Source organism: Equus caballus, chromosome 8, assembly GCF_041296265.1.
Source record: "Equus caballus isolate H_3958 breed thoroughbred chromosome 8, TB-T2T, whole genome shotgun sequence".
Taxonomy (NCBI): Eukaryota; Metazoa; Chordata; class Mammalia; order Perissodactyla; family Equidae; genus Equus; species Equus caballus.
The window spans coordinates 63,004,215-63,017,820 of record NC_091691.1 but is presented as its reverse complement, the minus strand read 5'-3'; the positions used below and the strand labels follow the sequence as shown (position 1 = coordinate 63,017,820).

General features: G+C 37.7%; 1 protein-coding gene across 14 annotated transcripts in view; it reads left to right on the top strand.

Moving 5' to 3' along the window:
- NOL4 (nucleolar protein 4) overlaps positions 1 to 13,606 on the top strand; it is a 364,258-nt gene that overhangs the window by 170,593 nt on the left and 180,059 nt on the right. The window contains exon 1 of one of the 14 annotated variants that reach the window (XM_005612824.4): positions 12,645 to 12,929. The exons of 12 other annotated variants lie outside the window; for them this stretch is intronic. In XM_005612824.4, the coding sequence (XP_005612881.2) occupies positions 12,911 to 12,929 (19 nt within the window). In that variant the 5' untranslated portion in view covers positions 12,645 to 12,910. Of the gene's footprint in view, positions 1 to 12,644; positions 12,930 to 13,606 lie in introns of those variants that run through there. One more of the 14 variants, XM_070275622.1, reaches the window with a different exon arrangement.

Below are 13,606 nucleotides of genomic sequence, written 5' to 3'. Positions count from 1 at the left end.
CACATTGCAAGCGTAGTGCTTGCCGTGTTTGCAGAGCTCTTTATTTTAGAATTGGGTAGGTAGGTCTTTCTCCCCTTCTGCCCTTTTCTTTTGTATTTACTCTCAGTTCTTTTGAACCTCGCAGCTAGTGCTGTATACATACCTTATGCACTTACTGAATACTCATTCATAGCAATGAAGCCATCCACAGTCATCCAGGCTTCACACCCTTTCCCATGAGTGTGACCAGTGGCCTTTGTCCAGCCCTCACTCAGGCTCTGGTGATCGGTGTATTAGGGCAGAAGGGTGTGCGAATATAAGTGGTACCAGAGCTTTACCCTGTTGGGGTGGCCGCAGGGCCCCTGGCTCCACTGTGCTTTGAATAGATCTTAACTATGGTTTGAGGGCAGCACATTTATTGTTTTTTTTAATTGAGATATAATTGACATATAACATTATATGAATTTCAGGCGTACAATATCATGATTCGAGATATATATATATTGTGAAATGATCACCATGATAAGTCTAGTTAACATCCATGCCTGCACATAGTTACAATTTTTTTCTTGTGCTATGAAAATCACTTTTTAAATAGAAACTAACAAATATGTTACTGTTCTCCTTCAACAAGAGGACTTAAAGTTTCTGTATCCTCCAAATACTGATCTTAATGTTGGTTTTCTTTCATCTCATATATTTGTAAATTATTTGTCATTTTCTTCTCCTTGTATTTATTCAAAGCTTTAGCAAGTTTCTGAAAATGATATAATTCAGCCCTCAATGTCAAATACAGTTCTCTTTTATTATAAACATTTTGTAATTGGTCAGCCTGTACTCTTATAATCATGATGATATTGAAAGTTCATCTGCATTTGTAAAAACATCATGGTTGTTCAGTTTATGCTAATTTCAAGAAGGGAAGGCCTTACAGGCTATTCACTGTGATTCCCGATTTTATGAAGTTCTGCAAAATAAGTCCCTTATATGACACCTGTCAATATAGTAGTGTCTCTAAGAGCCTCCTAAATTTAAAGTTATCTCCTTTTTTCCCCCACATAGCATATCACCTGTATATTTCAGGCTCTTCTCACAATACCTCAACATGTGCTTCCTGCTGAGGTGTACTAGTATGATTTGGACAGAAATTTGGTCTGGAATTAGGAAACCAGTTTGTAATCCTATGTTTGTCACTGTCAATGTGACTTGACAGTGCCATCTTATTCCCAGGTCTGATTTGAATATTGTAGAGGTGCTAACTACCAAAATGATTTGTAGAATTAAAATGCTTAATGATTCAAAGCGACTGATATTACTCAGCTGAATCTATTATAGGCCCTTTTGTTTAAATAAATCAGAATAATTTAGTCTTTGTTAGAAAGATACTAGCACTTTAACAAGTGTCTAAATAATAATTCCTTATAGTTTACCACCAAAACTCTTATTGACTTTGATTCCTTTAAGATGGCCGATAAATTCATTAATCCCACTGTTGCTGATCATGATGGATTTCAACTGCAGAGTTAAAAATAGTAAAGAAAGCATGGTGAAAATGTCTTGGATGTCAAATAATGAATTGACATTAAGAAGAAAAAAACCCCCAGAAAATATTGACTATAATAACATTAAATGTGCTATAAAATAAAAGTCTTAAAGCCAAAGTAAAGCAAATTGCATCAGTTGCAATCCTATTTGGAAAATAGAGCCCGTTCCGTCATGCATCAGAAAAACTTAATACAAGGCACGATTATAATGGTGTTGGAAGAGCTCAAAAGGCAAACAGAGGATAGTAAAGCAATGCAGGAATTAATAACAGAAGGAATCCACTGCTACAGCAAGAGGTGGAGAAGCTCTAATTGATGTTATTAGAGCCCAAGAGGCAGAGCTATCTGGTGGGAATCAGAGTCACAGAAGATGCTTCCTGGTGGGAGCTGGGGCATAGGGAAGATGTACCCCAAGCTGGAGACAGAGAGGTCACTGGAATCAGACAGGATGTATGTGTAGGGTGGGGGTAGAGGTACCCAGGCATTTTCTCTTCCATCCTGTCTCTGCCAGTATCTCCATTGTTTTAACTGAGTCATAAAACAATAGGCAAGGGAATCTGGGAATTGGTTTGCAAAGAAAAGGAGAAGAACAGATCTGAGAGCAAACCAGCAAATGATCAGTGTATAGATGAGGGAGTGTGTGGTGGGAAGCCCTTCAGAACACTTATTTTAGGATTTACATGTTCTTTAAGTCTAAGAAGTGCTTGGTGGCCCAGGTTTCTGACCGTTTCAGAATGTTGGGCACATGAGCTTCAACTTCCCCATTGAGTAGTCCTGGCTTACCCACTACCGTAGGGAAAGGAACTTTTTTGGGGGTAGGAGGGTTTAGGGAAAAACATCATGGAGCGTGCACTCTAATTATTAGCCTCTAAGTTCCTCTAAAAACCTGGGAATTAAATAGGTCTAATATGATTGCAGGATTTCTCCCTCTACACACACTCCCAAAACACAATATTCTTCTTCACCTGCTTGCTAATGGCTGAAAATACCAAGAGAAAAAGCCTTTCATTCTACAATTAGAGATAAAAGGTTTAAATTACAAGTGCCTAGCTGAAGTAACATTTTTCTGTGGGAGAATTTCAGTCAAAGGATAATCAATCAATCAATCCGTCAATCTATTCCTCAGTAAAATCACTTACAGAAAGCCAGTGTGCACACAAATAGCTGGAGGATTTGCCATGAAGACAGGAAAGAGAATATGAGGGACCCAGAGGACAAACTATGAAGATTTTGACAATTTTTCCTAGAATGATACTCTTTACCTACCATATGAGTAAAACCAATAATGATAGCACATGTGACCACATAGATGGTACGCATCTCTGCTTAATGGGCAGGGTAAAGATTCTTGATTTTGAAAATATACTCTTGACCTCCATAAAGACCTTTCTAGGAGTTCGTTAATCAAGGTAATCAAGGTGATCCTTTTCCCTGAGATAACATCTTTAGCTCTTCAGTACATATTTACATATGCTCTTTGGGCAATATCATATACTTTCATGAGTTGTCTAAAAAGCGGGGCCACACTGGCTCTTGGTTATTAGTTTTGATCAAGGGAGAGGATATTTGGCTTGCTGACTTCTTTTTCTGAAAATTTCCTAGAGATTTATTAAATGGGATTAAAATCTCCTAAGATTAAGCCTTACTGAACTCGTATTTGAGAGCTGTCAGCATTATTTAATTCTCTTGGTATCAGCAGTTGCCTCCTGCCATTGCGTATTCAACCAGCTAGTTGTTGGATATCATCCACATTAATTTCCCACCTGTGGCATCAAAACTCCTGTATGAGAAATGTTCTAGAATCCCTGCCCCCGACCAAGATAAATTAAACCAAGATTTCTGGGTTTTGTTGGATTAGAGGTTTTTAGTGCCCAAGTGGATCTGTATTTTTAATTTTGTCCAGGACATTCTGAAACAATTGAAGTTTGAGAACACTGATACACACCTATCATTTGAAATATGCTTGAATAATTTTGAGTGGTATTACCTATCCTAAGACACCTTTTCCATTTTATATTGTTGTGTAAAAAATTCTCACAAATTTAACAGCTTAAAACAACACCCATATTTAACAGTTCTGTAGGTCAGAAGTCCAGGCAGTCTTGACTGTGTTCTGTGCTCGGGGTATCACAATGCCAAAATCAAGGTGTCAGCCTGTCTAGCCTCTTATCTAGAGACTCTTGGAAAGAATCCACTTCTGATCTTATTCGAATTGTTTGGCAGAGTTTAGTTCCTCATGGTTGCAAGATTGAGGTCCAGTTCCCTTGCCAGCTGTCAGTGGGGCCTCTGTCAGCTCCTTAAGACTGCCTCTGTTCCTTCTTATGTGACCTACTGCATCTTCAAGCCATCAATGGCACACTAAAAATCCTTTGTGTTTTGAATCTCTCTGACTTCCTCTTCGGCCACCACCAGAAAGAGAGAACTCTGTGCTTTTAAGTGCTCACATGATTAGATCACGCCCACCCAGATAATCTTCCTATTAGAGATCCTCTGTACCACATAATATGCCGTAATCATGAGAGTAATATCTCAGCATATTTACAGGTGCTGGGGCACTTTTAGATTCTTCCTACCACAGTGTCTAATGCAGTAAGACATACGATAAATAGTTAAAAACATAGATATAGGCATAAAAAGTCTCACAGGCTATTTTTTTTAAACAGACACTAAATAGGTGATTGTGACCTCCTGTGATTGTCCATTTCAAAAGATAGTTATTGAATATTCACCAAGTGCCAATTACAAATCAATAAAAGAATGAGAACTGGCACTTGCCTTCCAATAGCTTACATTTCAAACTTAAATACCTCTAGAGATGGAGAAACTTATTTGATCTTTTGATAATTTTGTCAGAATGGTTTCCCACATATAGTACAAAAAATTGATTCTCTGTAACTTCTAATCTTTGATCTTCTGACGGGTAATAAAAACATATTAAAATCTTCAAGTGTTTGATTCAATTATCTCTCTCTCTCTAATCACTGAAAGTGTTCTTTTTTTCAGGTTAAGCATCCCCTAGTTTTTTGACTATATTTTATTATATTGTTTCAAATCCCTTCAACACATAAGTTATATTTTTAACTGGACATAGTCAAGTCACTTAACATTTCTGTTTCTCAGTTTTTTCTAAAGTCAAACAAATATGATGCATTAGTTAAAGTTACTTTTATAAGTTAAAAAATTGTCTTTGTCTAAATTAAGTGAAAACAACACAAAAAATGGGAATCTGTTGGAGAGTCACTAGAGTTTCTCACAGAATTCGTAAAGGAATTGGTTGCCCAGTAACCTGGAAAGGTGAGAACTAAAGGCTGCCCCAATTTTAGAAAAATGATGGGAACTCCAGTGACAGTAATTTTTATACTTTCTTTCTAGAGGTAAGCATAAAAAGACCTAGTTCTGATGACTCCCTTTTTCTCTGTCCCACAGCTCCAAATTTTCCCAAAGTAGGAAGAAATTATGCTTTCTGGAACCTATATCTGTATGTTGGGAGGGGATTGTGTGCACTAAGTCTCCATCCCTATGGGTGCTGAGTACATAGCATGATTTGGCTGCTAAAACACACACACACCCGCCACGCTATCAGACATCACACAACTTTTTCATACATCCAAAGATAATTCTACGGAATACTTACCACCTATTCCACATAAGCTACCTACAACCTCACTTTTCCCCACATGGCACTAAGTCTAAGTCATGTTCAGCTATTGCACCCGGAGATGACATCGAGGAGCTCCACTTATCTGAGGCCAGACCACCAGGCGATGTTCATTCTTCTTTTAGTTCTGTAACAATTGAAATTATAGAATTAACAGACTAGTTAGTATATTTATCTACTACCACCGCACCCTATATACAATAGTGGAAACTAAACTTAAGGAAATGAGAAATGTGTTTTTAATCTTCAGATACTTGACAACAAACGAAAAAAACCCCAGATAAATACTATACTCCTAGTTTCTGCATCTGGTTCCAAAGCCATAGCTAGTATTTGTGACTAACCAGCTCCAGTACTCATTCCAGATTTCCTTATCTTTAACTAGCAATTAAACCACTCAGGGTATTGGCCAGGTGAAGTGTCATGTCAGGGAAGGAGATTTTGTCTCTGCTTCCAAGGATTGCCTTGACAATATTTTGCTTTCTGCAGAGTAGACTGAGAATGCTTCACCTGCTCCTGCAGGTCCACATCCCAACCCATTTTGGTTTTCAGACATCTTTCATTTCCTCAGTCCTCAGGGTCAGTGATTGCAGGCAACACATAGCCTTTCTTGTTATCTATTCCCATAGTGGCCTATGTGGTGTGAAATGGTCAGTCATCTATCTCGTTTCTTGGAAGTGTCCCTCTTATAGGCCAACAGAACCTACACTTGTAGACAAGAATTGTGAGAAGCGCCACTTCCACCTCCGGGAAACCTTGTTTCCAGACTGACATTGTGACTAAGATAGAGGCAGCCCCAAGTATCAGTAACTGGTTTAGAGCGTATATCACATCCTGAAAGGCAGCCCCTCAGGCTCGGGTGAGGCTGAGCCTACTATCTCTCAGTGGCACGGTAGTTGAGTTTTTGATATTTCATTCCATTATTTCATAAGGTCTATAGTTTGTCAGTGATGGAATGGAAAATAAGAGCAATAACTCAAAGGAAAATCTCCCAACTGCTTCTTTTCTTCTACTATATGATATGATTTCTTTGATTAAAACTAATGTTGTGTGGGGGGGAAAGGGTAGTATATAAAACATTCTGCGATTCACATGTGGTGGTGTTGGAGGAAGAACGGGCAAGAAATGCAAGTCAAAAAATGCAAGAAATTGGGGGCTGACCTGGTGGCATAGTGGTTGAGTTTGGTATGCTCTGCTCTGGCAGCCAGCCCAGGTTCGCAGATTCAGATCCTGGGCGTGGACCCATACCACTCCTTAGCCATGCTGAGGTGGCGACCCACATATAAAAAAGTGGAGGATGATTGGCACAGATGTGAGCTCAGGGCCAATCTTCCTCACCAAAAGAAAAGAGGAGGATTGGCAACAAATGTTAGCTCAGGGCTAATCTTCCTCAACAAAAAAAACAAGCAAGAAACCAAGTCAAAAATAAACGTCCATTCTACTGAGGACAAGTAACTATCCCCTTAACTAAAGGCGTCCAATAGAATTGCTCTGCCGTAGAGAAGTTGGCAAGCTTGTTATAGTTCTGTACTTTATCGACATCTTCAGATTGGGCACTTTGTTGGCAAACTGGGTATTCAGATCAACGTGGTGAATGAAGCCCCCAGTTCTTGCCTATGTAGATCCTCCACTCCTGCTTTGATTGCCAGGCTGTTCATGACCCACTGAGCGAACCTGGGTTTGACAGGTATGATGATTGATATCCGCAGGAAAAGTCACACTGTACACCTGATTTTTAAGATCACCTTCTATATTACTGGCTTTTTGATGGACATTCACATGGATATGAATATTTTTTAAGCCTTTAGACTATTATGAGAGATCTATCAATATCATCCTTCTTCCAGCTTCTGTTAAAAAATCCTCCAAACTGTCCCGTTTTAAGTTTCTATACCACATGGCTGTTGCCAAATAAATGGTGTAAAAAATAACCTTAGACTTTTTCTACAGAGAATATACAACCAGACTTACTGCTCAAAGTCCTGTCCATTTAGTGGATTTCCTTCTCCGTTTTTGCCTATCCATGAAAGCAACCATACCACTGCAGAGTTTCACAGAATCATGGAAACCAACCTGAAAGTTTTCATTCTCAATCAATTTTTCATAAAGAGCTTCTTTTAAGACAGTAGAGAGAGATTAAATAAGCAACTGTTGTGTAGCAGGTTTTGAACAACCTGCTCATACACCATTGGGGCCTGAACAGACTCCTTTCTACACATAGCACTTCCACTTCATGAAGGAGGACTACTGAGCATGTCTAAATATAACGTTTATTGGACAGGTGTACTCAGTCCGTGATGGCCAACCAGTAAAGAGTCAAGAATTGTTATTCAAGGAAGAATGCAGAACCTTACACTGAAATCTTAATTGTACTGACAAAAATTCTTCTGTTGGGGATCACCCCAGGCTCCATACACAATCCTTGTCTACTCCAGATACCTAGACTACCTTCTGATCTACTCTGTCTTCAAGAAGGTCAAGTGGAAAAACCACTGTCACTGTAATCTAAACCAGATAAAACCTACTAGGCTATATGCCTTCTTCTTACTGGTAAAGAGGTCAAGTTTTAAGAGTTATCCTTCACTTTGGAGTGGGTATATAGATATGTTCCATAAAACTAGGTTCTTCCTCACTGAGAATGCAGGCCCCTTTATTTTAGAGTTGTCTTCTATCCCTTATCATCACATGTCTTACCAAGGTAGACATGATTATACTATTTTTGCTCCCATCAGCTTTTAGTATGTTTTCATCATATGTGGAACCACGGTGGTGTCTAGCAGAATATGGTTTGGTAGTTAAAGTCCCTGTCACCTAGATTGGGATACAGAACTAGAGAACTAATATGATCCTGGGACATGACAGTGAGTGAAAGTAAATGACTTGTGGTCTGGTTAGACAGGAATTCAGAAAAATGCATTAGGCAGAACAATGGCTGATTTGTTCAAGTAAGTGAAAGAATCAGAGAGTCCAAAACAGGGCATCGAAAAGGTTAACAGGCAGAATGGAAGCATGGCTGCTGGTAACTTATTACTGTGAACCAAGAGCAATTCCCAGAGAAGGAGGCTTCTGTGAGATGGATAGCCACCCCAACAATGTTTGCTGCAGGGATAAATTTGAAGATACCCAAGGTCTACCCTGCTCCATGATACTTGTTTCAAACAAAAAGCTTGTTATAGTTGAGTCTTCTTTTTTTCATTTCTTTTCAACTTTTCAGAATAAAGTATTTCCTGAATTATTATTGGCAAGGCAAAAAACCTCTTGAGTTGTTTGGCTAACTGCCAAGTTAGGGGACACTCCTTTTGGATCACATTAATTTTAGCTTCAATTAGAACATTTCTTTTCAGAAGGATTTACCCCAAATCTGTGACCTTTGCATTTACCTTAGTTATCAGTTTAAGATAATTCATGATAAATCCCTGAGCCTTTGATTCTATAAATTTTCAAATCATTTTCTAATAGAATGACTTTATTATAATACTATATGACATTGTTTCTTGTTTCTATTGCCCATTAAATGTGTTTTCTGGGACATTATTCTCCAGAGGTTAGCTGTCAACTTTCTTTAAAAATACTGAACTGCTGTATAATGATTGCCTTAGATTCACTTTAAATTTAATGAGATGTTATTGTATATACTGCCCCCTGTATAAGACAGAACATAAAAAAACCTACAGTATTAATTGTTTTGGTTTTAACTGGTTGTAGCAGTAAATAGCTTCATGAGTGACTTGCCAATATGTGAATGCTTCACACAGCTGCATGAGTGTATTATATTATCTATGACATTGTCTTATTTATCAATTAATTTATATATATAATGTCAGCTTTGTGTAAATCATAAGTTAGGTATATATATGTGCTTGGATGTATATATACATACATATATAATTATCTCTTACCTCTAACTGAAATTTAACATTTCAGTGTATTATGAATGTAGGCAGTAAAACTTGGTATTCACAATAACTTGATTTCATCAACAAAAAAAATCACTCTTTTCTTTTGTTTTTTTAAAGATTTTATTATTTTCATTTTTCTCCCCAAAGCCCCTGGTACATAGGTGTACATTCTTCATTGTGGGTCCTTCTAGTTGCGGCATGTGGGACGCTGCCTTAGCATGGTTTGATGAGCAGTGCCATGTCCGCACCCAGGATTTGAACCAATGAAACACTGGGCCACCTGCAGTGGAGTGTGTGAACTTAACCACTCGGCCACGGGGCCAGCCTGATATTTTCAAATCATGTTTTAAGAATATCAAAATGTTAGTGTATATCGTTTCTATAAAATATCTAGTGCTTTGAAACCCTAAACAAGCTAATTGGTAAGCATGAAAGTAGTAGTTTGTGATTTACTTAGGCAATTAAGAAACCATTGATAAATTATTACATTAATGGCCATTTTAAAAAATGAGTCATGTTAGAATCGGGAGAAAGTTTTGTTGTCAGTCAGTTGACTATAGCTCAGAGGTAGGAACAGAGATAGACTTTTCTCAGACCAGAGTCACATAATCAGTGGGCTGCTCCAAGAAACTGCCCTGGGAGAACAATTAATGATTTCATAAGTGATCCAGAAAAAGGATATACAGTAAAATATCCACAACTCTCTAAAATATACAATCCCCTGTCTTTGTATGTAGAATGTGCTCAATTTCCTGTCCTCTTCCTACTCTCTCCTGCCTTTGCTGCTTTTTCTTTATCCAAGGAAGATATATTCCAGGACCCCCAGTGGATGCCTGAAACCGCAGATAGTACTGCACCCTATATGTTACTGTGTTTTTTCCTATGCATACATACTTATGATAAAGTCTAATTTATAAATTAGCACAGTAAGAGATTAACAACAATAACTAATAATGAAATATGACAACTATAACAATATGTTCTAATAAAAGTTACCATAGATGTTAGCAACCCCAGCATACGATTGTTTTTTCTTTCCTTATTAAGTGGAGAACTTTCACCTTTTCACTTAAAGGAAGCACTTCATGGATTCTCTTGGCATATCTGAGTTGCCAGCATCACTACTCTTTGGGGCCATTATTAAGTAAAATAAGAGTTACTTGAACAGAAGCACTGTGATACCAAAACAGTCAATCAGATAACCAAGATGGCTACTAAGTGACTAAAAGGTGGGTAGTGGATACGCTGGACAATGTGTTGATTCACATCCCAGGTGGGAGAGAGCAGGAGGGTGTGAGGTTTTATCATGCTACTCAGAACAGCGCACACAATTTAAAACTTCTGAATTGTTTATGTCTGAAATTTTCTATTTAATATTTTTGGACTGTGGTTGACTGTGAGTAACTGAAACCATGGAAAGTGAAATCATAGATTGGGGGGTGGCTACTGTACACACTTCTAAACTGGAATCACCTCCACCATCACAATCATACATATGTCTCACCTTCTTCAAGTTGCACCTCTTGTAAAAGGCATTCCCTGATACCGTCCTTATCCCCAGAGTTTTATAGGTGACTTCTTTCTCTGAAGAACCTTGTTTATTCATTGTGCCTTACGTGAAACTCACATGGGATAGTTTCTACCCTGCATTGTAATTCTTTTGTTGTAGTCTAAGTTAAGAACAAATTCCATATGGAGTCTTCAGTGCCAAGAAGAGTGTCCAGCGCACGATAAGATATTTGGTTAAAATTTTTAAACAAAATAACATAAAGAGTATACCTCCTCATTGATAGCTCAGAGTTAGTTTTATTTAATAATTGTTCTGAGCTTTAGTTATATGCTTTAAAATATACAGCTTATCTCTGTTCTTTCTCTATACTACTCCTTAAATTAGAGCCCATTTTCTAATGGCAAAGGCTGAATTGGAAGCTACCCAACAAGGGTAACACCCTTCTGTAGAATTAATTTGTGAAAAACTGAATCCCCTTGTTACTTTCTTACACTCAATAAAATCAGTTTTGTTGTTTAAAATCAATGCCCTTTAAGTTTTTAGCAGTAGTCACGCATACTTCCACACTCACACACATGCATTTATTTATGTCAGTATGCTTCTCCTTGGTGTGAAAGTTTTCACTTCAAAGTGTAGCTTCATTCTTTTGTACCTGTTTCAGATAGCATTAGTAAGTAGTATGTAATCCAGATTATGTTTTGCAAGTGCAAACAAAAATAGAAGACTGCATTTTTGATTGTGTATTTTTTCGCAGGTTTTGGCAGTGTGGAGGACTTGGAAGTGCAGGACTTTGTAATCAGCAATTAAAGTTTTACCTGTAAGAACACTAAAGAGAAAACAGAATAGGGCTGTTTACTTAAGTTTCGAAAACTATTATAGAGCTGAATGAAAATTGAAATCAAAGAATGGGAAGGTCGTCAGAAGTGTCTGAAGAAGGGAAATATGAAAAACGAGAAACGAATTTCTAGGTGGCAAATACAGATGGGCAAAAGGGCGATAAAGGCAGCAATGAGTCAGAGTTGCGCTTGGGGTCGGACAGGATCAGTTTAGACGAGATTGCTGCCTTGTGTGGTAGAGTAGAGGGAGCTACGGTGTAAGATGTAAGGTATAATCCAGCAGTGCATAAGCTTCCACTTTTTATAGGGGACCCTAAGCTGGGAGAAGACACAGAGCAGAGAGCAGGTGGGATAAACTGATAAATGGGATTCGCACCGAAACTCTACTTTGCAGATAAATTTTGAAGGGTGTTAAAAAAAAATTTCTATTCTTTTGAATATTAAGATACTAATCTTTTGGCGCAAAGTTATTTACATGTTTATTTTGGATTTAAAAGTTAGTTTTATGGTGAGATATGAAAGGGAAGTTTCCTAAGGAGGCATCAAGGGACCGGAAGTGGAGGACTGTGGTGCATTTTGGGGAAAACAATAAAAAGCTTTTTGGACCCTATAAGCATCTGACCTGGATTTTAGCACTAAATTTCCAAGTACTAATCTTAAAATGAGGATGATACATATTTTTTCCTATTCATTTTGCCCAAGGCACTTGGTCTAAAGGCCGTAATGAAGAGCTACTGAAAGTAGCTGAATAAGAAAGTAGGTCAGGTGCTTTGGGCGATTTCAGATATATATACACATCACATATATTTATAGAGAGAGAAGGATATAGATATACATATGTGTGTGTGTATACTTAAAACCCCCACACACATACATCATACATACTGGTATAGGTTAATTCTCTTTATATAGAGAGAATTAATCATTGAATGTGGTGCCGATGAAACTACTTCACACGAAATGCTGGTGGGGACGTTAGAATTAATTTAAACAAATGGTATTTCTAGAGTCTGTACTAACTGATGGAGGGAATGGGGAGTGGGGAAGGAGAAAGAAGAAACTGGCTAGTCTGCCACTACGGTTAGTGTTACTATACCTTATAGACAAGAGTTGAAGCAAAGCTAATTTGGATGGCCCTCTCCACCACACTAAACCCATCCCATCACAATTAACCTCAGAACAAATGCAACCCAAAAGTCCAACTGCCCTCCTGCTGTCAGTAGATTCCACACTACCTGTCATCACATTCCACATTCTCCTCTGTTGCTGGGTACCCTGGGCACTCTTAATTTCCAAAGCTCCAGGTGCTGTTTTTCCTTGGGACTCAAATACAGAGTCTTTGGTTCCAATGCTATCGTACCCGGGCTGACACTTGAGAGAAGCACCATCGCTCTGGCCTGTGAACCTAAAGGCCATACCTACAGATCTTAACACTACACCTTCTGTGTAGCAGCTCGGTACCCACACGCCAGCAGCCACTCAGAATGGAGCAAACTCTGTTGGGTAAGGAAGCAGGTTCCCCTTGAAAGCAATAAACTGGTGTGAATTGGTTACGATAAATAGGAGTCTGAGATTTGGGTTTTAAATTCTGAAAAAGTATCTTTATGAGAGAATAAAAACCGTTAACAGTTACAAGAAGCTAGATGATAAAAAATGGTTAATTTACTCTCAATGTCTGCTCACTTCTTTGTATTGAATTTTTCTAATATAGACATCAAAACTGTTTTAAATTTCGAATTATAAAATAGTGGCATGTGACATTATTGGGTTTTTTACCGTTTAAATACTAAAATGTGAAACGTATATTTTATATAAACAAGTAAATCATTCATTTGATCTTCATAAAACATATTGATTTACTCAGGAATGAAATATGTAAAGCTGTTGAATTTAGTTACCTTGGTAACATCTGGAGTGAACTACTCCATCTAAAAATATTTTCTCCCTTATTGTTTATACTGTGTGCCGAAATTATAAATACATGACTTTTATTAAAGATTCTCCTGATAAATGATAATGTTTATCTTACCTGAAAAGTGAATAAATGGTACACTATTTACTAACTATGTATGATGACTTCAGATTAAAGAAATAGATATAGCATGTTTAATGTTTAACTATAATAGGTATTGGATTTGTTTTATGCTAACGTAGATTGGGTTTTAAAATGTAATAAATCT